This window comes from Apteryx rowi, unplaced genomic scaffold (assembly GCF_003343035.1).
Source record: "Apteryx rowi isolate R43461 unplaced genomic scaffold, aptRow1 scaffold_315, whole genome shotgun sequence".
Taxonomy (NCBI): Eukaryota; Metazoa; Chordata; class Aves; order Apterygiformes; family Apterygidae; genus Apteryx; species Apteryx rowi.
Window position 1 is genome coordinate 177,039 of NW_020449586.1, and position 26,082 is coordinate 203,120.

The following is a 26,082-nucleotide window of genomic DNA, read 5'->3' on the forward strand; positions in this document are numbered from 1 at the left end:
GTGCACGAGCGAGGGCCCGGCTGCAGCGCCGGGAACGTGCATGCTGAGCACCAGCACCCGTCTGCGGGTCCTGGCTCATCCAAGGGTCTGGGAGAGGCGTGGGGCGAGCACCGGCGCTGCTCCATGTCCGGTACCCCCGGGGCAGCCCTGATCCCCTGTCCTGGCGGCAGCTCAGCCTGTCCCTCCCCTGGAGTGTTCCCAGCTGGGGACAGCGCCGAGCCGGCCCCACTCCCCTTCCCGGCCCCCTTCCGAAAGAAAAATAGTCTCTATTGACTCAGGTGCCAGCGCTGAGCCCGGCGACGCCGGCACTCGGCCAGCCAGAGTTTTATTGCCTGTCTCTCAGCGGAGCAGCTATTTATTTTATTAGTACTTTTCTTTCAGCCTTTCGCCCCAGGAAGTTCGACGCGATGCTTCGGGAGGGAGGCAGAGGCGTTCTGACCCCTGTTCCTGAGCGCTCCCTCCTCTCCGTGCCGGGTTCCTCCTCCTCCTCCCAGCTGTGTCCTGCGGATGGGAATTCGAGGGGCAAATTTGGAGGTTTGAAATCTCGGCGGGGGTCTGCACCCCCCGCCGGCTGGGGGTGGCCGAAGGGCAATAGCCGTGCGGATGCTGCGCATGGCCGTTTTCCATCCATCTCCCATGTCCTTTGGAGATGCGGCAATGGGAACGGCCTTCCCACGGCTCCCTGCAATGACACAGCGCTCTTCTCCCTCTTTAAGCTGCAGCTCGACATGATTTCTGAGGGATGTCGGGGGTCCACTCGGAAGCTGGGGGTCCCAGTATCCACCCAGCTCCAAGCCTGGCCGGAGGGTTCAGCCCGGAGGAGCGCGGCTGGGTGGGCGATCTCGGCTAGCAGGTATTGGAGCTGGCGGGGAATCCTGCGGCGGGAAGGCTGACTTATGCCGGCTCTTCCCGTCCGTGCTCTCCTCCGCTCTCCCTCCCGGCAGCCCACACCTCAAATTCCTGGGATGCCCCCGGGCGGCCCCTTATCGCCCTGGTATGCTGGCCAGCCGCCTTCCCCCGGCGAGAAGCAGCAAGCCGCCCAGCCGCTGCTGATTTCCACCTCTTCCACCTTGCTTTTTTTTTTGCCCGGGGAGGTTTATCACAGCATCCACCCGGCAGCCTCTGCTCGGATGCAGGCACCAGCTCCAGAATCCCCCTTCCTGGGGATTTCTGTGTCCCCTGGCGTCCTCCTAGGGACCTGCTATTTTTTAAGGGCTGCTGCAGAGCAATGCCCAAAGCCAGCGTCCGCTTTCCTGCATGTGGCAAAACCCCAGCTCGGGCGCGCTGCCTGCGGCGCTCGGGGCAGCAACATCCTCCCGGTGCAACGCAGGCAAGCGTCGCGCCGCGGTTTGGCTTGCGGGTTCGCTGCTGGGCTGGGGAGGGATTTTCAAGTCCCTCCTTGTCCTGCAGCCTCCGACCGCTTTGCGAGGGTGCTTTGCTCCCTACGTAAGGCTTGATCCATCCCATGCTGGTCCCTCTGCACCGAGCGGGGGGAGGAGGAGGATGATGCTGCTGCAGACAGGAGGAAGGCAGGGTGGTGAGGACGGGCAGCAGGAACACCCATGTTGGGGTGTGCAGGAGGCCCTGAGCTGCAGTAGGAGTCTTGAGAAACCTGGAGGCCAGGAATTGCTGCTGCCCATAGTGATAAGTCAAGCTGGGAGCGACCTGCTCGGTGCATGTCAGGTCTGACCCGAGTGGCCTTTCCCAGGTTGTCAATTCTCAGGATTTGACCACGCACCTCGCAGGGTGCATGATAAAACACAGCTCGTGGGGCGTTTTGAAGGAAAAGTAGGTTCCCAGCCCTGGGAGTGATGGAGAAAAGCTGAAAAGCTGCAAAACACAGTGGAAAATAAACAACTTTGAAAGCATTCCCTGAAATTTGTGGGGGTGGCTGGGCTGCCTCGTGGCCCTGTGCATTCACGAGCTGCCATGCCAAGGGCTGCATTCCCAGGGAGCCGCAGGGACAGTCCGCAGGCGGGGGGGAGCCCAGGCGGCTGAGCACAGCGTGGTGCAGTCCCTGTCCCCCCCGTTGGCACCTAGGACACGTGGTGGGACACAAGACGTGTTTGGAGCCACACCAGGAAACATCTCACTGGGGGAGAAGTAGCTGGGCAAGGTGGATGCCAGAGGATACTGGTCCCTGAGCGGCAGTGACTGCCACCCCTCCGTGTTTTGGCACGTGGTGTACATTGCATTGGTGTGTTGCAGACTTTCACTAATTTGGCTCATTTGTTTCAATTTCCCCAGAGAGTTCCCCTTAGCGGATGGACATCACCCTCGAGAAACATGCCCCAGGACCTGGAAAGAGGAACTGGATGCTGCTCTCCACATAAAGGCTCAGCGCAGAGGACTCTTCGAGGCAGGCACCCTCTGCATGCGTGGCATGGTGCTGGTGGGTGATCGAAGGGTGAGAGCAAGCTCTGCTGTGGCTCATGTCGCTGATTTGGGGAAGCCCTTGGATCTCTGCAGCTCRGCGGGTGGGGTGCAAGCTTAGAGCTGGTGGAAATGCATGTGAGAGCTGGCGGCCAACCAGTAACACTTGGTTTTGGTGTTGCATTGCTCAGTCATGTCTGCTGAGTAACTCGGGTTGTCCCACCTTGGTGGAGATGGAGAGCAAGGAGGTCTTTTGACCCTGAGGACATGTCCACAGAGCAGGGATGAGGCTCCTGGGATGGTTCTGCAGGTGCTAGCCCCAAAGCTGGTTCTTCCAGAAATGCAGATATCTAAACGGCTCTTTGGAAGAGACTCAAAAGGCGCTGTCAACTTGGACTTTGGCAAACCTAAGTCTTGGCAGAGCAGAATTGGGTCTATCTACCATGCTTGGAGAGCTTCCCAGCTCTGCTTGCAGACCTGGCCTGACTCCACACTCCCTGGACCGTTGGGTGGAGATGCCCAGTCTGCTTTGCAGGAGCTGGCTGCAGTCTGTGTTTGTGCAGCCTGGGCTGCCACCCCAGCTCGGGCCGAACGCCTCCTGGCTCACGCTGCCAGACGCTGGTGGGGTCCAGTTTGCAACAGAGCTGCCCTGAGAAGCCGGGGAGGGTGAGAAACCTCATTTGGGCCCAGCAACACCCGCATCTTGAGTTGGGGGACTGCAGCACCAAAAGGCCAAGAGCTGCGGTGCGCAAAGGCGAAGCGGAGAGAGCTCGAGGAAACACAGGCAGACGGGTGAAAAGGGAAGCAGAGGCCGGAAGGCTGATGCAGAACAAGGCCTGGAACCGGGTCTAGCCGCCACGAGCTTTTCCAGCCTGGCTCTTTGCGGAGCTCCCGGCACCGGTTGGCTCGAGCCCAGATACCATGCGGCCGCATTTGCCAGAGTCGGGGCTTCTTACCTTGGTGCTGCGTCAGGAAACGCAGCCCGGCTGCCTCCCAAACGCCGCGGGGTGAGCGTGCACGGTGCCGCCTCCCGCCGCAGGAATGTGCAGACTCGGGTTTCCGCTAGCTCGGGAGCCGCCGTGCCGTGCTGCGCCGCAGGGGCTCTCCGCACGCCGAGCTGGGGTGTGTTAGCGGCGCTCAGCGGAGGGTTGTGCATCCCGAGCGGCTGCTCCAGGAGGCTGGACGCAGCTGTCTCTCCTGCCGTGCTGGCTCAGCGCGTGGAGGCAGCTGAGTCAAGCTTGACACGGGCACGGCCCTGCGGAGGGGCCTGCGCGGGATGCTGCGGGGTACACATGGCGGTCCAAGGTTGGGAGGGGACTTTCCCATGCTCCTGGCCACTTGCGCTGGACCCAGAGCTAGCCCTGCGCCATAAAGTCAGGGTCCTGTCCTTCCCCGGTGCAGCTCCTTGCAGCACCTGCTGCAAAGGCTGGACCTGGATCCCGCTCCAAAACTGCCAGAGATCAACTTGTTCCTCTGGAGAGCATCTGCAGCCTCCTCCAGGAGGATCCTCACCTGAGAGGATCGCTCCTGCCGGACCCGGGTACCCCAGGAGCTTTGCATCTCCCCGTGTCTTGACATGGCCTCGGTGGCAAGCTCTAAACCCCCTCCCGGTGAGCTGGYGGAGTCGTCCCTTTATTCTGGGCATGCTGGACTGAAAACTCGCCAAGTGATAACAGAATAACGTCTCCAGAGCACAGGATGCCATGCTGAAGCCACCGCCACGGAGTGCGGCTGCGTGGTTTGGAGCTGCTGCTGGTGGTGGCTAGGACTGCTCCACCGGGACCTGGCAGACTGGTGCTTCCAGGGACTGGGGCATCTCCCCCTGCAAAAAATCCTGTCTTCCAAATGTCCCTCTTAGAGTGGGGTGCCTGGGTTTCTCCATGAGCCCCTTGCAGGCACYGGGACAGGCAGCCTGTCTGCACTGGGAGAGCAGCACCGCCTGGGGAAGGGCAAATCCATGGGGAGAGTTGCAGCCCCCTGGCCTTGGCACAGAGCCCCCGGCCCCTGAAGACTGCAGCCGGTGGAAGTTGGGTGCTTGCCGAGAGCCGGGGCCGCTCCGCTTTGCGCTGCCTCCGCCTTGGCGCCTGCCCCGAAGCAGCGCYGCAAGTGTAAGAGGCGAGAAATAGCTGACGACGTCGGCCACTTCCCAAAATCAGAGGCAGTGACAAACCCCTAAACGGGGAAGTGATGCACTTTTGGGATCCTCACCCTGTGCACGGGATAAATAGCTCTCCTTGGAGCAAGTCCGGGGCAGACACCGTCTCTGGATGCTGCGGCTCGGAGGTCCCGGAGGGTGGGAGCACTCTTTCCCTGTGCGCAGAGGTACTGTTCCTGCTTCCTGGGAATGCTGGGGGCAGCGGGAGGTGCAGCACCCTGCGGTGCAAAGGCGACCCTCGCTGCCGGGGTCTTGCAGGGCGCGTGGGACCAGGCGGAGCGGCTGCACCAGCGGTGCCTTGTGCCGGCCCGCGGGAGAGCYGGGCGCAGCCAGGTGCTGCGGAGCAGGGGACTAAGGCGAGCGGCTCCTGCAGCCGGGCAGGCACCAGGTGTTTGCTCTGCACCCCGTGTCCCGGGGATGCTGCCTGCCAGCCCCATGGTTGCATCCGTGTCATTCCCCTTCGCTGGGCTTGGGGAGGTGGTGCGAGGTGATGGAGGCTGAGGACAAGAACAGCGGAGCTTTGCCCCTTCTTGTGCTCTGCCTGAGCTGCCACGTTTCTATGGCAATGGAGACTGGAAGAAATAACCGATATCTCTTGCATTTGTTGTCCCCCAGCCTGCAGAGACAGGCAGGCGGCAGCTCGGCGTGAGCGCAGAAATAGGTGCATAGGAGACTGTTACAGGGTCCTTCGCTAGATGATGGCTTTTTCCTGCTTTCCAGTACATAACACCTCAATACTCTCGTCTAGTCCATGTTATCTTGCTAACTTGCTCTGCACAGTGTTGCTCTCCTAAACCTCCATTGGGTTATCCATGTGCACACAAGGTTTTTATCGAGATCCCCAGCAACCAAAGAGCATCCGAGCCGCCCCGTGTGCTGCTGGACCATGGACCCCGGGCAGGTTTAACCTGAGGGGGGGTCTAGCTCCGTGCCCAGCGCCTCAGCCGAGGTTCACGCTGCAATTTCTGCATCCTTGTGCAAGACTCGGTCCCTCTGATGGAGGGTCCTGGTGGCACCACGCYGGCTGGAGAAAACGAAACTGGGTGAAGCCAGGCAGCAGAAATGAAACTCGGCTGTGGTGTGAGCGTCCGGGCTGAAAAGCTGACCCTGAGAAACAGCCGGGGTGCGCGCACGGGGCATTTCCTTCCTCCTCGCCCTGCAGACCGGCAGCCCTCGCTGCTCATGGCTATTTCTGGCCTGGCGGAGCCGCTCGCCTCTTGGCCGGGGCAGGGGACCCCCGGGACCCCCTGCTGCAGGGAGCCCTCGCTGGCATGCACGCCTCCCCCATGTGCTCTTACTGCTCTGGCTCTGTAAAAAAAAAAAAAAAAAAGGCTACTAATCCCATTAACTGCAAATTTTTTTTTTTTTTTTTTAAACCATCCCACCCGTATGTGACATCGGAAAGCAAGCGCAGGCGTCCCAGGTCGCTCCCAGGGAGTCGCTGCCCAAAGCGCGCGGGGACTCTCGTCCTAACCGTGGCTGGCGCTAGTTAAAATCRAAACTGCGGTGTCCGATGGTTTGCTTCTTCCACCGTCTCTCTGCCAGTGTTTGCTCCCCGGCCGGCGCGTGGGTGAACGTCGCAGCCGACGCTTCCTCGGCGGCAGCATCGGCTCCGCGGGAAAAGAGCCAAAACCACCCGTTGCTCCCAAAGGCCGTCGGCACCTTTAAACGCTTTCCTCGCCCGCGGACAGGTAGGCGTTAAACCACGTGCCCAGTGAGGCTGTGCTACTGGGAAGCTTTTAACAGGGGCTGTGTGCATCGCCGAGGTCTCGTCTTGCTTAGATGTAGCTGAGGTCTTCCGGGAACAAGCTGTCAAGTCCCTTTTCTTTTATTTTTAAGTTTGCCAGAATTTAAGATTACTATTAATCAAAGAGCTCCACAGACCCTGCTGCCATAAAAACACAATATAAGCCCTTTTTAATGATCGACGTTAACTTAAAATATTATCCCTGCCTTCGTTGCTCCTAGCTCAAGACAAAATTTATAATGACAAGGTTTGCATTAATAAATCCCATCTCRTAGAAAATAAGAATCAGTGGGAAGAATGCAAAAAGAATGAAAYGGTGTTGAAACAACCTGCTGAGAATCGAAATAAATTCCTAACCCCCTCTCTGCTAAAGGTCAAATAAAACAGAAATCATCCCTAATTGCCAAAGTCATTTAATGACCTTTGTGTTGCCAAACCTGCGGTTTCTGCCACGCAGTTAATACGTTAGCAGCTAAAATCTGTTTGCAAGCTACTCGGTTGTGCGAAACAGTGTAAAGCAGGGTAAATTATCTCAAGTGCCTATGCTACCTTATAAAATAAGGAAGATGTTTTGAATTAGRGAGTGAAGAGCTAGAAAGGGTTTTTAGGCTCGAGTGACCAGTGATTTAAGCCTGACTGTCGGCTGCACCGTGTAACCTAACATCAGCAATGTTTTTAAGTGACCCCCTTTCTTCTGTGTTTTTTTCCCCTTCTTTTTCTTATTTTTCACTCCCTATTCACATAACCAGCATTTGCTCTATTCCGTGCCTGTGTGGTACATACGCTCGCCACCTCGGCATTGTATTATTCTTCCTTTACTCCCTCCGTTGAGTAAGTTCAGCAAACCGGTGTGGAGCCCGAGGCCAAACCAGCCCTCGCTGGGGCCAGCGGCACGAGCCCGGAGCGACGCCCGTGGAGCTGCAAACGGAATATCCTGCGATTACCAAGTTTTGACGGTGGATGGTTGACGCGAATGAGTGGGGATACATGTCCCCGTGCAGTCCTTAGTGGACAAGCTTGTGGCCAGAGGCTCGGTGGACTGCAGAGAGSGGACGCATCTCCTGGTAGAGCTCGGGTTGAGGTGTGATGTGGCAGTGCAATGGGGAGAAAAAACGGGCTTTACCAGTTTGTATCACATCTCAAGGGCCTTTGACCCGTCTCTTTTTGCTGCCGGGAAATTCTTTGCTAAATGCTAACCGTGACGACTCCCCGTGCTCTGGGATCTCATGGCGTGAACCTCTCTTTTCCCCTCCCACCAGGACCTCGTGGGTGCCCCCACCGGACTGCCATGCTCCCGGTCCCACGACTCATCCTCCTGGCCGGCCTCGTCCCGCACGGTACGGTGCCATGTGTCCCGACGGCCAGGTCGTGCCTCCTGCCCGCCCTGGGGAGCCGGCTGGCCAAGGAGGGAGACTTTTCCTTCCCACTGCTGGCGGTTTGGCGCTTGGCTTTCCAAAGCCGGCTGGTGCACCTTGCTGTTGGAAAGCATCGACCGCCGGCCGGGCTTTCCCCAGTCGCATCCCCCTTTTCCCCCTCGAGACTTYGTCCTGCAAGGTTTTGTCTCGCACGCATCGCTCTCCTCTCCCACGCTCACCGTGGTCCATCCACGGGCGTTTATCACCCATGGGAGAGGAGAGCTGAGAACCGCATATGGTGTCACTGATGGATGTGTCATCAAGGCACCGAGTGGTGGCCGCCCTGAAAATTTTGCTGGTGCCTTGACCCCCCTTTTCCGTTTCCTTCTCTCCCATGCAGTCCTTGGCTCGTGGGGCGTCACCTACCCCGAAGCCCTGCAGGGCCTGACGGGCTCGTGCGTGGTGATCCCCTGCACCTTCAGCTACCCCAGCAGCGTCTCGGCCAGCGCCGGCATCGTGGCCATCTGGTACAAGGATTTCGATGGCCAGAAGACCGTGGTCTACCACTCGGCGGCCCAAGACGAGGCGGACGGCAGGTTCAGGAGCCGCACCAGGCTCCTGGGGGACCCTGCTGAGCACAACTGCACGTTGCTGCTCAGGGAGGTGACAACCGAGGACAGCGGGACCTACAGGTTCAGGTTCGAGATCGTGAACGGTGACCGGTGGTCGGCCGCGCGGGAYGTGATGCTGACGGTGTTGGGTGAGTGTTGCCGCCGTGTCCGCCCGCCCCCGCCGCGGGCACTGTGCGGATGTCCCATCCCCTGCCCTCTGCTCTGCGTCCCCAGATGACCCCGAGCGCCCAACCACTGCGGCGAATGAGGAGATCTCCGAGGGGGCTGCGTCCACCTTCCGCTGCTCCACTCCCTACGTCTGCCCCTTCGGCAGCGTCGCCCTGCGCTGGAGGGGCTACAACGCGCAGGTCTCCGCTGTGTCCACCAGCGTCCAGCTGGACACCGGCGGGGTGTATCTCCGCCAGACACTCAACACCTCCTTCTCCTGGAAGGACCACTCCAAAAAGCTGCTCTGCGAAGTTTCTCTGGGGTCCAAGAAGGCCACGGGGGAGGTCATCCTGCGGGTGAGACGTACGTGGGGCAGGGCAGAAGGACAGAGCTGCCGCCTCTCCTGCAGCTGCCGTGCCTGGRTCTCTCCTGCTTCCCCGCCAGGAAGCCTTTGCTAAAAGTTGGAGCAGGGCTGCATCCAGCTCCCTTCCTCCCCATCCTCCTCCTCGCAGCTTCACACCCATCTCCATAATTAGGGCTGGCAGAGGTCCCAGGGATGCTCCTGGACGTGCAGCACCTCCTCCGAGCRCATCCCTCCTCACCCGGGGGGTTGGAGCCACTTGTGTCCCGCTTTGCTGCCATCAGACCTTGCTCTGTTTTTTCAGTTCTCATCCGAGCAGAGCTGCCCTCTGCTCCAGGGATGGCCTGTCCGCTCGGAGGAGAGCAGCTCAGACCTCCCTTCCCGGGTGACCCTCAGATACAGATGTCAGGAAAGTCCATGGCAGCGTCCTGCAGATCCTGCTGCCTGTTCAGCTTTGCCCATCTTCCGTCTGTCTGTCCTGCAGATGTCCCTAAGGACATCAAGGTGTCCCTGAACCCCTCCACGCAGAACATCCGTGTGGGCGACACGGCGTCCTTCACCTGCACTGTGAACAGCAGCTACCCGCTGGTCACCGCGTACCGGTGGTACAAGGACGGCGCGGCCGTGGCCAGCGAGCAGGTCCTGACCCTCCAGCACGTCCGTCGTGAGGACTACGGCCAGTATCACTGCGAAGCCGAGAACTCGGTCGGGTCTGGAGCRGCGCCGGCTGTGACCCTCTACGTCTTCTGTGAGTACCGGGATGAGTGGGAGACTGAAACCCCGCTGTCGGGTGCAGGATGGGGGCCACCTCCGTTGCTGCCCTGCCACCCCAGGGGCTGGAGGGATCTCCTCTCCCCAGTCTCCAGCCTGGTTGCACCTGAGGGGTTGGGATCGGGTCTGCCCAGTGGGGAATCTCCTCCCTGTCCCGGGGGCGGCTCTGAACACGCTCCCGTCTCCTCCAGCCGCAGAGATCTCCGTGAGCCCGGCGGCCGAGGTGCGGGAGGGGACCACGGCCGCGTTGTCCTGCGACGTGCCCGGCAGGGAGAACCRGGACCTCAACTACACCTGGTACAAGAACAGCGTGTGGCTCAAGGAGGGCTCTGCTCACTCGCTGGTGTTTCACGACGTGGCCGTCGGCGACACGGGCTATTACTCCTGCAAGGTGCAGAATGACCTGGGCAGCGTGACGTCCCAGGCCGTCAGCCTCAGCGTGACATGTGAGTGCCCGTGGCCGCTGCCACCGCTCTGCCGGGGACCAGGTGTCCCCGACGGACGAGGGTCCCTTTGCGTCGGGTGCTGTACAAACCCCCAAGAGAAAAAACGCCTGCACCAAACACCTTAAATATCACTGAACRGGGGTGTTCAGCCCTTCTGGGTGGTTGTGAGAACACAGTAGGAGATGCTACGGTGGCAACGACTTCCGGGCACGAACAACATTTGAAGATACCAAAAAGTTCTCTATTATTAAGTTATTAAAGTTGTTCTCTGTAACGGCGACCTGTCCGTTCGCTGCAACATCTACCGCTCATCCACTGCTCCGTTACAGGCCATAAACTCCGCTCGGAGCTTGCAAAGCGAGGAGCCAGCTATGATAATAACAGCTCCTGAGCTTTTGCAAGTCAGGGGAAAAATAAAACGGTCTTGGGTTTGGCTTCGACATTTCTGAGAGTAAATATAACCCGCTTACGTAAGTGAGAAAGCAGCTCCAGAGAGCAGCTGCGTTTGCTGGCAGGGCTGGGCTTAAACGTGACACATGGTTTGTTATTCAGGTAGCGGACGCTGCGCTGGGGTCTCCTGAGCTGCTGTATCCAGCTGCTGTACTGAGGGCCGGCAAAGCCAGCGGTTTCTTTCCCTGTCCCACAGATCCGCCCCGGACCCCGACTATTGCCCTGTTCCAGGAGACGCAGGATGGCAAGCTGGCTATCGTGCACTGCACTGTGGACAGCCACCCGCCGGCCACCATGGCCCTCTACCACGACGGGAACCTGGTGGCCACCACCAACTCCCACGCGGCACCCAACCAGCGGCTCAGCATCACCACCTCCCGCAACTCCCTGCGGCTGGAGATCCGYGCCGTGGTGTCCACGGACAGCGGGGAATACCGCTGCACGGCCAGCAACGCCTACGGCAATGCCACTGCTGCCAGGCCATTCACTGCCCGGAGTAAGTCCCATCATCCTGGTTGCCTCCCGGTGGAAAGGTGCTGCTGAAAGTCTTGATTTCCCTGAGGGCTTGCTCCTGTCCCTAGGTCTTTGAGCATGGTCCCTCCTCCAAAGGTTCTCCAGGCACAGATGAAACCTGGGGTCCATCCGGGTGGTTTCTGCCCAGCAGGATGGGTTATGCCTTCCTGAAGCCTGGCTGGGACCTGCTGGAGTGCCCCAACCTCCTCCAGGCCACGTGTGCCCAGGCACAGTCCAACCTCAGGGAGCCAGGACATGATGGGGACGTGCCAGGACGAAGGCAACGAGTGGGTGCAGGAGCTCAGAAGGGACCCAGGCCCCCAGTATCAACCAATCGTCTCCCCAGCTTGGCACTGGAGGGGCATCTGCTGCCATCTAAACTGTGTGTCCGAAGCAGCGACAGCTCATGGCACGCTTGGGGCAGGTGCCCTCCTCCCAGCACTTCCACAGGCTTTGGGTATTTCGAAGCCATTTGCGAAGCTGGAGACTTTTTTGAATTTTATTTTTAAAAATGCCACAAAACCTGTAATGAAGTCTGTCAGACCCATTTCTTCCCTTTCCCCGCAAGCCCCAAGYGATAACCGATCTCAAGCAGGAGCGGTTCCTCCTGCTTCCTCCCTTTAGCCCTTGGCCGCTTCCCCAGCTCTGGAGTTCACGGGGCAACGTGGCTCCTTCAGCCGCRTTCAGGGGGAGAGGGGAAAGCCCAAGATGAACCAGTCCCAAAGGACGTYGAAACAAAATGTCCCTGAAGTTCCAATTCCAAAGGGAATGAACATCAGTTTGGGTGTTGGGGTTAGTTGGCTTGGCTTCGTTTCGAATAGTCTGAGATGTCTCCGTCCAAGTGCCTCAGCTGGTGGAGGAGCAAATGGTCTGAGCAAGGTGGGAGCTTGGTGGGAGCGAGACTGCATCCCGGGGAAGTGCCTGGGGCTGCAGCGAGCCTGGGGCAAACGGCTCGGACGGTGACATCTCCGGCTCGCTTGCTTCCCAGGGTCCTCGTAGCTTCGTTGGCTGAAGCTGCAGCCAGCCCGCTGGAGGAAACCAGGGCGCGGGACCTCTGCTCCGGCAGAGCCTCGGGGAGGGCAGAGGTCTCGCGGCAGCGGTTTCCCTTCCCTCCCTGACGGCCCGTCTCTCCCACCCCTCCCTCAGCTGCGTGGGTGCTGATCCGGCCCTCGGCGGAGGTGCGCGAAGGGGACGCCGTCACCCTGACGTGCCAGGCCGCCCAGCCCGCGGACACCTACACGTGGTACAAGAACGGCAGGCGGCTGGCGGAGAGCTCGGAGGCGGCGCTGCTCTTCCCGTCCATCCGCGGCCGGGATGCGGGCGCTTTCCACTGCCGAGCCTGGAGCAGCAGCGGAGGCGGTGGCAGCGACACCTCGGCAGCCGTGCCCCTGCGCGTGCTCTGTAAGTGCCCTCTCCCCGCGAGGAGGTGAGCATCCCCCAGGGATGACCCCAGCGCATGGATAAGTGTGCGGGGAGCCCCTGGATCCAAGCCACTCCGTTGGGAACGCCCTGCTCCCGCCACCTGCATGCCGAGCCTGGGCTGCTCTAGCTAACGCTGACGGCGCCAGGCTTTTTCCATCAGGCAAAAAGCTGAAGAGCTCTTGAGTAGAAATGTTCAGAGTTCAGAAATTTCCCTTCTGGAGGTAAATTTGCAATTTTGGGGAGGGGGTGGGAAATGGTAAAAATCCAGAGAATTTCAGAATTCCCAAGAACCAAACAATTTTAACATGTCCTGTGAAACTACGTTCAGTTTCTCGGAACAGGGAAGGTCGTCCTGATCCTGCATTTCGCTGTGATAAAATCACGCTATTCCAGTTTGATTTCACCTTCCAGCTGTTTTCTGTGCTATAAAACATAGTCTTCCCTGAGAGCAAACCCGGAGAGATACAGTTGGAAAGTCCTGACAGAGGGGTGTTTTTTTTTCATAAGGGTAGGAAACATCCATCAGAGCTGGGCCCCAGGCGCCTGCACCGCTGGGCTCTCTGCAGACCACGCTCCGCATTTTTGAGTGTGGTCCGTCACGGCAGGAGCTCCGCAGCCGCTCCCGGATGAGAGGCTGTCGGATACGTCGGCTCGTGGAGGTCGTTAAAGCAGACCTCGGAGTAGCGGTAACCCCGAGTCTTGCGCAGCTCGTGTTTCTCCTAGCTGCAGCCTCTGCCCCTTTGCCGCTGCATGACCCAGCGAGGGGAGGGAAGGCGCGTGCTGGGAGAGGAGGCACAAGGCTGTGGGCTTCCCAGCAGGTCCTGTCCGGAGGTTTGGAGCCACGTGGCATTGCCTCCTGTGGTTAACAGACCCGGGCTCCTTCCTTCTCTGGGCTCTGGAGCGGGATCCCCCGCAGCCGCCCCGCTCCTGCGCTTGGTGCCGGGGAGGAGGGGGCAGAGATCAGATGCAGCTCCAGGCTGCAGACACCCAGYTTGGGGTGCGAGTCTGAGCTCTTCTGAGCCACCAGAGACCCAGCCTCGGCCATCGGTGGTGGCCACGGAGCTGCCAGGCTCAGCCTGCTGCCTGCACCTGGTTTGGTGAGCCGGATCAGTTGCTCCCTCGGCTCTGTGGCCAGTAGTGGGAGCACAAACACCTGAGCTTGGACCTTGAGCTCAACCCAGCTGGGGAAAAAAGAATGCCTGGGGGATGCAAGCCCCTTGYACAGAGCGGGCGGCTGTGCCCGGGGACCCTGTGGTCTGGCAGCCGGAGGGTGGGTGGGATACTCAAGAGCATCTCAAGTAGCATGAGAAACTAGTGACTACATCCGCAGTTGTCTGACAGTCCTCAGCAGCCGAGAGGGGATTTCTTGGGGTTCTCCTAATCTCAGGGATTGATAATATTCTCAGCAATGTGGTTTTACCCCGGCAGTCCCGCCAAGACTACCTGTGATGAGCTCCTTCCTAGAGACCCAGGGTGGGCACCTGGGCATCATTCAGTGCACTGTTGACAGTGACCCGGAGGCCCAACTGACCCTACTGAGAGGAGAAGAAGCAATAGCCTGCACAGGGGACTGCCACGCAGCCACCAACCCACGSGTCCACGCGACCCCATCGTACAACAGCCTGAAGGTGGAGATCCGTGARGTGGTGCTGGAAGACGAGGGGACCTACGTGTGCTTGGCAAGGAACCTGCAAGGCAACTCAAGTGCCTCTATGGACTTCACGGCTGAGAGTGAGCATCGTGCTGGGGTGTCGCGGAAGGGGCAATGGGAAGGCCTGGGGGTCAGACCCCGGGAGGACAGCTGGGAGGCAGGACAGACCCAGGTACCACACATCCCTGCACTGGGGAGAAGGATGGAGAGCTGGTCTTGTAAGGGGAACGTAGAAGAGCTTCCAGCTAGAGGGCTGAGAAGAAGGTCTGAATGCTCTCTAGGAAAATCCTGGGAGACGGGAGGAAGGGGAGGGAATTCCTAGAGAAAGAGAAAAGCCTGGGAAGATTAAGGACAGTGTGGGATTGCACGAGTGCCATCTCCTGCGGGCGCATTAGCCCCTGTGCTGTTGGGGCCCTGGGTGGCTGTCTGACACCCCGTCTACCGGGTCCTGGAGGATGGTGTTTGGCACCTGGCCCCTCTGATGCTGCCTTAGCCCCAGAGGAGGCRGAGGGCTGGGGTTTGCTGTGGGGAGCAAGGGGAAGGGAGACGTTTTGGCCTTCCGCGCATCGCTGTGTGTTGCATTTCCCAGAGGAGGCTGCTTTCTGCAAAGCCGTAAGCGTCCAATTCRGGCTCGAATTGCGACTGAACTCGGGGGAAATTAAAACCAGCTTCCCCGCGCGCAGATGAAATACTAGCTATCGCAAGCATGTGCGGGCCATGACTGTGTCGCACACGATGGGGGGGGGGAAAAGGGGTGGGTGGCTGTCTGCCTGCTGGGAAGGCAGGAGAGGCAACAGCCAGTTTGGCGCGACTGGCTCGGCTGCTGCCGCCTTCGGAGACATCTGGCAAACCTTGCGAGCGTTTGGAGCCCCTCGCGGCTCACGATGCCGAGCGCTGTCTGGCGGCAACGCTTCCCGTGCCGCGCTCGGGAGCAATGCAGGCACGCACCGGCACTGCGCACGCACCGCCTGCATGCGCGCCGCCAGGCACGGACCCGCTCCCACGCCTCCGYGCGCCTTCGCATCTGCATCCAGCCGCTCTGCGCACGCACGTAACGYGCTGGAGCTCCCGCTTGCCTCTCCTTACGCCCCGAGGTCTCTTTTTTTAAGAACTGTCCCCATCTTGGCGTGCCAGGATTAGCTGGCGCTTGCCTTCTCCTGGAACGGTCAYGACTAAATGTCCTGACTGCCCACGCTACGCCCGCGTGCCGGCATGCCCCAGGCTTTGCAAAGCTCCTGCGGATGAGCCTGCAGCACGGCTGGCTTTCCCGGGGCCGCCTCTGAATCGCTCTTGCCTCTGCCGTGCCCTAGCTGCCCGGATCCAGGCGGCTCCCTCCTTGCGGGTGCTGGAAGGCCAAGCCGTCAACCTGACCTGCTGGGTGAGCAGCGACTCCTCGGCTCTGCCTAACTTCACCTGGTACCGGAACGGCCAGCGGCTCGCTGAGGCCTCGGAGGCCTCCCTGGCATTTCAGCAAGTGGCCAGCGCGGACGCTGGGCTCTACTACTGCAAAGCGACGACGGAGAGGACCAGCCGGAGCTCGGCCGTGGTCTCCCTGGACGTGTTGTGTGAGTGCGGCGCTGGGGTATCCTGGCTCCTGCAGGAGCAGGTCCCTGGGGCAGGGAAAGTGTGCAGCCGTGGCCAGAAGAAGAGCGGGAAGAGCCCTTGCTCTTGCTGAGCTGGTGCAGGCACGYGGGAGGGATGTGAGCGCACATGTGCCTTTGCAGGAAGCAAATAAGGGGGAGCACGTGGCGTATTTGTGCATGGATGGATGGATACGAATGGGAGCCACTGAGCGAGCCTGCCCCTCTCCTCCTGCCTGCAGTCACCCCTATGCTGCTCCTTTCTGCATCCAACCGCTCTCCTGGCCTCTCCAAAACCCACGAGTGCTTCTGCTGCAGCCTCCAAGTCTCTGCTTCCCCCTGCCCAGCTGTGAAAACAAGGGGCCTCTCTGCTCCTTGCTGGTCACGCAGCTTCTCCAGGAAAGCTCTTGAGCGGGGATATCTGCCGCCGTCTCTATTTCCCCACTGAACAAGTCTGCGTTCAGTGCGTGTCCGAGCATGTATATGTGATCAGGCAGGTGCGAAGCTGCACGGCAGAGTATGTGTATGTTTGAGAGTGACTGCGTAGCATTAGCCCGTGCAGGTATCTGCTGCRGGTGGAGACCGAGTGGTCCCTCTGCGATTCCTGGTCTGACAACGCCCCGGCCAGCAGAAACCTTCCTTCCCCTTTCGAAGGAGGTTCAGTTTATTGCTGTCTCTCTGCAAGTCCTCTGATGGATGTTGGTTTCTGCGAGAGTCTGCATGCGGGGGGGGGCCTGGTAGCCATGCATGAGCCACGGAGCAGTGTGAGAACTCTTCAAAGCGGTTCTGGCACCAAAACAGTGTTTCTCCATCCTGTGCAGACCCCCCAAGGGGCCCCCGGGTGACTCTGTTTCTGGAGACGCAGAGAGGAAGGCTGGCCATCTTCCAGTGCTCGGTGGAGAGCAACCCTCCTGCCCAGCTGGACCTCTACAAGGGAGACGAGCTCGTGGCCTCCAGCGACCCGGGGAGCAGCCCCAGCCAACGGGTCAGCGTCACGACCTCCCCAAATGCCCTCCGAGCGGAGATCTGGGACGTCACGCTGTCGGACGAGGGCAGCTACCGCTTCGTCGCTACCAACGCGCACGGCACCGTGTCCCATCGCCTGTATTTCCGTGTGCAGAGTGAGTACGGGACGACGTCGCGGTGGGCTCGCTGATGCCCTGCCGCGCTGGGCTCACCACCAGGCCCAACGCCACGGTGCAGGGAGGTGGCACCATCCCGGGGACCAGCTGTCTCCATCTTGGTGGCAGCAGCAGACCTGGTACCTTGCTCACACCCTTGAGGTGTGATCACCCCACCGCAGCAGGACTGGGAGTGGGGAGGGTAGGGAAGACCTCTTTGGAAAGATCCCGCCACCCAAGGCACAACGTATCTCCTCAAAGTGCATCCTTGCATGCTCAGACCGCTCTGACGCGGTGGGAAATGTTGTGAGAAAGGTGGGCTGCAGCATGACCCGCTCTGTGGCAGGCGAGAATTAACATGAAACGTGACCTTTTCTCCGTGTTTCTGYCTCTCTGCTGCTGTCCGATGGGAAGAGATAGTACTCCAGGAGTTGTCCCCTGATGAGAGCAGTTGAGAGAAATGTCACTGAGCATCTCAGGCTATGACCAGACAACCCAAAGCAGCTAAGCTACCGCAGCCGGGTGCGCTCCTGCTCACCGCAAATCACAGCAGGGAAATGGTTTATGTTAAAGCATTTTATATAGAAGCCAGCATAAGCCAGTGTCTGGCATGCTCTGTTTTGCAGCTCAGMTGACAAGTTGTCGCCTCTTAAGGTGACTTCTAGAACTCCTCAGCCCATATCCTCAGAAATGGTTCGGGTGGGATGTTTCATTACTGGTAGTGTTCGATGCAGAGCATCGTGTCTCCACGGTGAGGAAGGGCTCTCTGTGCCCAGGGGCTCTGATACGAGCTGGTAGCCCATCGCCTGCATGGATGGCTTCCCGGGAAGGCGGAAAGAGGCCTCCGTGGCTGCTGAGGGCTGGTGTTGGTGCAGAATCAGCACTCCAGACCCAGACACTGGGGAACACTTGGCTCTGCACCCAGACCCTGAAACTCTGCGGCTGGCCAACACCTTAGACGTACAGGGAATTTATCAGGAATCCAGAAGTGAATTCATTTTCTGGACTTCTGGGTTGGGATTTGGCTCTCTGAGTGATAGATCTAAATGCATGTGTCTGCATGGACATGTCTACTGCCAGCACCAATGCTGCCTAGCATCCATGGCCTCTACTGATTATAACAGGAGCATCAATAGGTTCATCATCATTATACAAGATATGTGGTTCAGATTTTGTTGCATGCTAGTTAATCCTGCTGGGCAGTGTCAGTTCAGTCTCGGGGTGTGGAGATGGTCTGGGTGGCCTCAGGGAGGCTCTTCCAAACCTGGTTCATGCAGCTCTGTGACACCTCCTAGCCCATYGCGAGCTCCAGCTTGTTGTTACAGGCCTGTCTTGGGGACTGGTCAGGGAAAGGAGCTGGTCCCCACCAAACCCTGCTGTGCTGCTCTCTGAACTGATTGTGGCTTATCTCCATGCTCTAGCGGCCAGAGTCCTTGTTGTGCCATCCACGGAGGTGACTGAAGGCGATGAAGTCTCCYTGACATGCGACTTGATGGGAGACCCACTGGAGGACACCATCTACTCGTGGTACAAGAACAGCAAGCAAATCCAAGAAAGCTCAGACAACTTCCTTGCCCTGCCCCATATCTCTAGTGAAGCCATGGGCTCCTACCACTGCAAAGCCCACAGTCCCACGGGAGCCAGCACCAGCATCTCTCCGTCCATCAGCCTGCGTGTCTTCTGTAAGTGGGATCACCTTGGGAAATACTGAGGGAAAAGTGAGACTGGAAGCAGGGTGCATCCCAGAGCTTGGTGTGTCGAGGCAGGGAGCAGGCAGCATCCAGGCAACAGGATTATCTGGTCTAATTCCAGGGGCAACGGATGGACKGCAAAGCGGGCTTGGCTCGGCGCTGGGACGGGCTTTGCTTTGATGTGCTGCTTTGCAAGGCACATGGCAGCAGCCAGGGGAGAAGCTGGGGAGAGGACACGGAGGGTGCCGGAGCAAGGCAGGGCGTCAAGTAGGGCTGCAAGGCAGCGTATCAGGCTGGAGCCAGCTGTGGTGGCATTGCACAGCCCTAACTGCTGGTGCTGTCCCCGGTGCCCCATGTCCCGGGCACAGAAAGAGGCTGGATTTTGATCAGGGCTCTGCAAATTTTAAGATGAGACATCCTTTACCCTTAGAAATAGCACAGTGTTGAAAGCGGAATGTTCTACGGAAACATCTCCTCTGTAAAGGAGGATTCCTTGGTCTGGAATAAAACCCACCTCGGTCAAACACATCCCATTTCAAACAGTACCTTCTGATCAGAAATGGTGTGGCCATCCCATGTCTCACCTGCATGCTATGTCACATAAAATGGAGGGGGAAATTGCAATAATGATTGTTTCAGTTCTGTTAAAATGACATGTTTTCAACTGACCTGAATTTACCTTAATTTTTCAAGACTTCAGTTTTGGGAAAATAATGTCTTTCTGGGATGGAGGGGAAAAAGTGGGAAAGGAAAAGTCTGGTTTATGCTCTGCTGCAAGTGTTGGATGCTGCTGACCTGGGGCTGGAGCTGGGTGCTAGAAGAGGGGTGTCAAGAGCCACTCCAAGCACCCTGGGGTATCCAAAATCCACATGGGGGTGGCAATGTAACATGGGACCTGGAGGGGGTGAGAGCCCACCTGGACCAGAGGTGGAGACCGGGCAGGATGAGGGCATGCAAAGGGTTTGTTCAACATACACACAATGTCTCGCCTGGGCAGATCCACCCCGTGAGCCCGTGTTGACCTCTTTCCTGGAGACATCCGAGGGGCAGCTGGGCATCCTGCAGTGCACCGTGGACAGCAACCCGCCGGCCGAGCTGGCTCTCTTCAAGGGAGACGTGCTTGTGGCTTCCACCGCGCAGCCCCAGCCCGCGGCCCCGCCACGGCTCAGCRCGTCCTCCTCGCTCAACAGCCTGCGGGTGAAGATCCACGCCGTGGTGATGGAGGACGAAGGGGAGTACGTGTGCTTGGCCAGCAACGCCTACGGCAACGCGAGCACCGCGGGGAACTTCACCGCGGGGAGTGAGTGTGGGGCCGGTCCTGCCTCGAGGGCCRGGAATGGGGCTGGGAGCAGGGATGGGACTGGGACTGAGGTCCCAGATGCCAGGTGCATGAGTTGTGGAGGGAGCGATGGACGCAGTGAGGTTGGCACGAAGATGTGCAGGTGGACGCGAGCGAGCTGGAGGATGCTTATGGAGAAGGGAAGTGGAGAGAAAGAGAGAATAGGATAGGTAGTATAGAAAGTGGGAAGAAATAGAGAAAAGTGTTTATGGGGAGGGATGGAGGGGCAGATGGTTATGTCAGAAATGCGTTGTATTCCCGAACAGCTGTGTGTCTCCTGCACGCTGTTGGGGAAGGATCCACATGGAGAAGGAGCTCCGGCTCCCTCTTAGAGGCAATGCAAAGATCTTGCTTTGCTCTAGAAAGCTCCCATCCAGGTTATTGTCAGCCTTGGCCATGCCAGCACGTTCATCGTCGTTGTCCTGGGTGGGGAGAGCATTTGCAGAGATGGGCTAAGGCGATTTCATCGCCTCTTGTCTSGAAGGACGACAGCCCAAAACGGCAGCACCAACCTGTGCCAGGTCTCCCACCAAATTACCCACCGCTTTCCTGCCCGCCCGTCTTGCAAACACCTCTGCCCCCRCAGAAGTCGCTCTGCCCAAGTTTTGTTTCTCTTCCTCCTTCCRCCTCAGCCGCCAGGGTCTGGATCTCTCCCTCTCCGGACGTCCGCGAAGGGGATGCCGTGAACCTGACGTGCGCGCTGGCCCGCAGCGGCCGGGGAGCGCCGAGCTACACCTGGTACAAGGACAACGCCTGGTTCAGCGGCGGCCCTGCCCCGTCGCTCGCCTTCCCCCGGGTGGCCAGCAGCGACGCCGCCTCCTACCGCTGCGCCGTGCAAACCCCCGAGGGCACCCGGAGCTCGTCCCCCAGCACCTTGAAYGTCCTCTGTAAGCTTTTTTCCGGGCTGCAAAACCTCCCCAGGTTCCCACCTAGGGCCCCATTGCCAGTCCCGGGTCCTAACCAAGCCCAGCTTCTCGCCCCCAGGCCCATGCCTGGAAATCCAGAATGGRTGAACTGCCCCACGCAGGGGCCGCAGGAAATTTCAGTGAAGTTCCCTCTCTCCGAATTCCCCAACTTCAYGTTCTGTGTTGAGAGTGGGAAAAGAAAAATGTTTGGCTTTCAAGAAACATTGCGTGATTTTTTTTTTTTTTCTTCCTGATTTGGAAAATGAGAARCAGACCTTGTTTAAAAAAAGACACGCACAAGAAAATGTAGTTGCAAGTCAGAACGGAAGATTTTCCTTTTTGGTAGAAAGAGATGGCTTTAACTTATAAATCTGTTGTGGTTGAGTAGCTCTCCTGGAAAAACCCTGCAGAGAAACTCAGGCCTAGGCACTGAGTTTATTGTTTCTCTCCCTCCTCCTGATTTTGGATGGAGAAGGGAAGATGGATGCTGCCAAAAAAAAAAAAAAAAAAAAAAAAAAATCTTGGCATTACGGGCCTGAATAGCAATGCACATTTGTGTGGCTTTTCCGCCAGCCTCGCTATAAGGGTTTCCGTGAATTGCTGGGCAAAAGGGTTTTCTCCAGGGAGGGCGGCGTGGGCAGCGGGATGGTGACAGGAGCGGGAGCAGGAGCAGCGGGATGGCAGCGGCAGCCCGAGCCGGGCCAGCCCACGTGCCCCCAACCACGAGCGCTGCAGGGTGGCGGCGAGCGACGGCATTGCAGGATAAAAATGGGCTCAGAGAATTACCCCGGGCGTTATTTTGAACGACGGCCAGATTGGAGGAAGCTGCAGCAGCCCCGGGATGGGGGAGGAGGCAGAGCGTCCCGAAAAAGGGCCGCGTTACCCCCCCCACCACTTAGCAAACCCAGCGGAGAAGCATCATCGCCCGCGTTCACAGCCCTGCGGAGAGCGAGATCGGCCAGTGCCACCTGCCGAGTGCTGCGGGCGYGGGAATTTCATCCCTGCACCACTCTGCCAAGCCCCGGATGTTTCTGAGTTATCAAAACGAGTGGTTTTCCTCAATTCAGCTTCTCTTTTTCCTCTCGCTTCCTCCCCAGACCCCCCCAGGAACCTGCGGCTGAAGGCTTTCCTGGAGACGGGCGAGGGGCCGGCGGTCATCCTCGCCTGCACCGTGGAGAGCAACCCGCCCGCCGAGCTCACCCTGCGCAGGGCCGGAGAGGTGCTGGCCGCCAGCCCGGCACGGGGCRGCGCGGGGCGACCGGAGCCCAACGCCCTGCGGCTGGAGCTGGGGACCGCAACGGCGGCGGCGGCGGAGGGCGAGTACGAGTGCCGGGCGCGCAGCCCCCTGGGCAGCTCCCGCACCTCCCTGCACCTCCGCTTGCAGAGTGAGTCTGGCGGGGCGCCTGGCCGAGATGCCGGGCGTTGCTGTCCGGCAGCCGAAAAGGGGCTGCGGGAAGGGCAGGGGCGTGCGTTTGGCCCTTCCTGCTGTTTGGGCGGCCCAGGCATCCATGCATGAAGGAGCCCGGTGGCTTCGGGGTGCTGGAGAAGACCTTTCCCACCTGCGGGCGAGGATGGGCAGCCGGAGCCTCCACCTGGTGCTGCCCCTCGCTGTGAAAGGGGTGGTGCGAGGTCTCCCTGGAGCAGGGAAATCCCATGGGGCAACTGCTGCACCCACGGCTTGGGGGGTTTGGGGGGCTTGAGAGCTCAGAGGTCTCGTGGGGCTCAGGGGTTTCATGGAGCTCGCAGGATTCAGGGGGAATTGGGGGGGCCCACAGGACTCAGGGGTCTTGTGGGGCTCAGGGGGCTCGTTCTTGGAGAGCTCATGGGTCTTGTGGGATGTGGGGGTCTTGTGGGTCTTGGGGGGGTTTGGGGAGTTTGTGGGTCTTGGGGCTTTGGGGGGGTCTTGGGGGGCTCAGAGCTCATGGGTCTCATGGGATTTGGGGAGCTCGTGGGTCGCGGGGGTTTTGGGGCGCTTGGGTGCTCAGCTTGTGGGGCTCATGGATTTGAGGAACTCATGGGTCTTGGAGGTTTGGGGGGCTCAGGGGGGTTGGGGAGCTCGTGGGTCTTGGGTTTGGGGGGCTCGGGGGTTTTGGGGAGCTGGGTCCGTGCAGCTCTCTGCTCTCCCCGCAGCCGTCAGGGTGGTGGTGCAGCCGGCGGCCGAGGTGCCCGAGGGGACCGGCGTGACGCTGACCTGCGAGGCCCCCGGCGCCCGCCCGGGCACCGTCTACGCCTGGTACAAGAACACGCGGTGGCTGGCRGAGGGCCCCACCGCCACGCTGGCCCTGGCCGCCGCGTCGCCCGCCGACGCCGGCGCCTACTCCTGCCAGGCCGGCGCGGGACAGAGCGGCCGCCGGGCGCTGCCCGCCGCCCTGCGYGTGCTCTGTGAGTGAGCGGCCGTCCGGAGCCGTGCGCGGCGCCCGTTGCAAGCCCGGGGATGCAACCGCGGGGCCCGGGCAGGGAGCGCTGGGGGGGTCCCCCATGCAACAGGGGTCCATCCAGGCCATTTCCAGAAGGGGCCGGATTGCTGCCGGTCTGCCGGGGAGCTGGAAGGGAAGGGCTGTGTCGCCACCTGCTGCCTCCTGCCCCCTTCCCGTGGATGCCCAGGCACCGCGCGGCATCTCGGACCCCCGGCACCCTGCAGCCCCGCTGCTGGCCCGGGGCTCCCATCGCAGTGGTCTGCGGGATGGGAATGCAAGGAGGGGAGGGATATCTGCAGCTTGCACGGACAGGGGCTTGCATGACCGTGCCCTGTGCCTCCGCCTGGACCCTTGCAGCTGTGTGAAGCGATGCTGTTTCGGCAACGCTGCAGAGACGGCTCAGCTGCGCTGGCTTGGGAGAGGGCTGCTTCAGGCACGGGCATTTCCAGGGCTTGGATTGCRCCCCTTCCCCTCCAGCTGCAGACAGGAATAAAAGAAAACCCCACCTGGGAAGAGAGCGATGGTTCCCTGATGCCAGGCTCCATCCCCAGAGCCAGGAGGGTGTTTTCGAGGAGGCAAACGCTGTCTTTGTGTTTGCAGACGGCCCCCGGGACCTGTCCCTTACGGCTTTCCTGGAGAGCCCGGGGGGGCGGCAGGCCATCCTGCACTGCACCGTTGACAGCTACCCGCCCTCGGCCATCACCCTGCGCCGGGGCTCCGACCCAGCTCCCGTGGCCTCCACGCAGGGCGCCTCCGACCCGCGCCTGAGCGTCCAGGCGTCGCCCAACTCCCTGCGGGTCGAGCTGAGAGCCGTGGCGCCGGAGGACGAGGGGCCGTACGTCTGCTCGGCCAGCAACGGCTACGGCGCCGCTTCGACGTCCGTGCGCTTGGCCGTGGAGCGTGAGTGTCCCCCGGGGGACYGCCGCGTCCTCGTCCGCGAGCGGCCCTAGCACGGGGACCGGCAGCAGGGTTGCTGCTGTTGCACCGCGATCCCCAGGGAAACTGGGGGGCAGACCCCAAGCTGAGCGTTGCACGGTCCCGGGCGGGGGGCTGCGCCCGTGCCGCCCCGTGCTCGTGCCTCCACCGCTGCCGCGGGAGCCTGGGGTGTGCTGGGGTTTGGGGCGATGGAGTTGGCCAGCGAAACCCCATGGGGGTCCCCGGACAGCCGCGACGAGCCAGGGAGACCGTGGGGTTTGGAGCTGCGCCTGGAGGCTGGGGGTGGCGATGGCTGATAGGAGGCAGGGTTATGTCTGGGGGGGCTTTAGCAGCTCCCCTAAAATCAGCCTCTGCAGGCGCAGCCTTGGGAGCGCTGGAGATGGGTGGTGGTGAGGGCCATCCCATGCACTCATCCCGGCTTCCCAGCACCTCCGGCTTTCCTCCTCCTCCTCCTCCCCAGCCATCAGAATCGCCATGGAGCCCTCACCCGAGGTCCCCGAAGGCGCCGCGGCCACCCTGACCTGCTCGGCGGCCCCGTGGGTCGGGGAGGAGGCGAACTTCACCTGGTACAAGAACGGCCGGTGGCTGCAGGAGGGACCGGCCGGCTMCCTCGTCTTCGCCCGGGTCTCCAGTGCCGACGCCGGCTCCTACCGCTGCCAGGCGAGCGGGACGCGCGGCAGCGCCGCCTCGGCCCCGGCCAGCCTCAGCGTGACCTGTGAGCCTGCCCCCATGCCGCGGCATCCCCCGAGTCACGCGTGGGCTGGGGACCAGCCTGGCCTTCCTCCTCTTCTCTTTCTTTTCCCCCCTCCTTCCTCTTCTTTCTTTCCCCCCCTCCTCCTTCCTCTTCTCTCTCTTTTTCCCCCCTCCTCCTTCCTCTTCTCTCTCTTTTTCCCCCCTCCTCCTTCCTCTTCTCTCTCTTTTTCCCCCCTCCAGACCCAGGGCAGCCGGCAGTGGGTTTTGCATAGCTGGTGATCACAGCCACCCCTGAGAGCCCCAAACTTGGAGCCAACATGCTCTGAGCCTGGAGGGGACTCACCAGGCGAGGCCGAAGGCCAGGGAGGGGCTGGCGAGCTGGAGATGGGGGTGAAATCTCCAGCCCTGGGGAGGGCTCGCACCGGGCAGCCCCTTGCTCCAGGTGCCGCGGTGGGGGGGTCCCGGTGCTGTAGCCCCCCCCCCCCGCCAGCCCCATCTCCCCCCCCTTGCAGACGCCCCCCGGGGCTTGTCCGTACGCACCTTCTTGGAGAACCGCGGCGGGCAGGTGGGCATCGTGGTGTGCACCGCCGAGAGCCACCCGCGCGCCGCCCTTGCCCTGTACCGCCGCGGCCACCTCCTGGCCTCCAGCCGAGCCCCCGCCGCCGCCACTGCCACCACCGCGGGACAGCGGCTCCGCGCCTTTGCCTCCTACAACACCCTGCGGCTGGAGATCCAGGGCCTGGGGCCGGAGGACGCGGCCGAGTACACCTGCGTGGCCGACAACGCCGCCGGCAACGCCACCGCCAGCGCCTATTTCGACGTCCGCAGTGAGTAACCCTGCGGCGTCCCCGCGGAGGGGGGGGACACGACGGATCCTRCCCTGGCGATGCCGTGGCACGCTGYTCCCCGCTCCGTGCGTCCCTTTGCAAGCAGCAAGTTCAGCGGAAAAGGCGGTTTTAGGGCGAGGGGGGCGASTGGCCAAAGCGTGCGGCTGCAGGCAGGGAGGAAGGCGGCCGGGGTCGTCGCTGCCCAGCGTTTAAGTTTCCCTCCTTTTAGAAGGAGCTAATTCCATCCGAGGAGTTTTTCCTCCTGAAGGGTCTGACGGCTACTTTTTAAGGACTATAAAAAAACCCAAAAAACCCAGGAGCAGAAAACTGAGTTGAACATTACAGACCCAACAAAAGCACGAGGAGGAACTGGTGCAACGAAAGGCAAAGCACGGTGATGCTGTTTATCGCTGGGCTGGTCCCCCGGGGGACAGGACACGCGTCCGGAGCGGGGTGGCACAGGCACATGCCAGCCGGGGCCAGTGCAGCGGGTGCTGGCACGCTGGGAGCAGCCACCGCCATGGCTCAGCCCCAGCGGTGGCACGTGGCT

The 26,082-nt window shown here is 60.6% G+C and overlaps 1 protein-coding gene across 1 annotated transcript; it reads left to right on the plus strand.

The window, feature by feature from the left end:
• The first annotated feature begins 728 nt into the window (after positions 1-728).
• On the plus strand, positions 729-25,540 carry SIGLEC1 (sialic acid binding Ig like lectin 1). The gene is made up of 22 exons (XM_026070604.1): positions 729-853; positions 2,248-2,407; positions 3,775-3,913; positions 7,535-7,612; positions 8,031-8,390; positions 8,476-8,772; positions 9,255-9,518; positions 9,733-9,987; positions 10,634-10,933; positions 11,047-11,241; positions 12,097-12,351; positions 13,801-14,103; positions 15,334-15,588; positions 16,425-16,724; positions 18,146-18,406; positions 19,413-19,715; positions 20,387-20,641; positions 21,757-22,044; positions 22,790-23,041; positions 23,677-23,976; positions 24,473-24,727; positions 25,218-25,540. The coding sequence occupies exons 1-22, from the start codon at positions 729-731 to the stop codon at positions 25,538-25,540; spliced, it is 5,523 nt and encodes a 1,840-aa protein (XP_025926389.1).
• Positions 25,541-26,082: the final 542 nt, after the last annotated feature.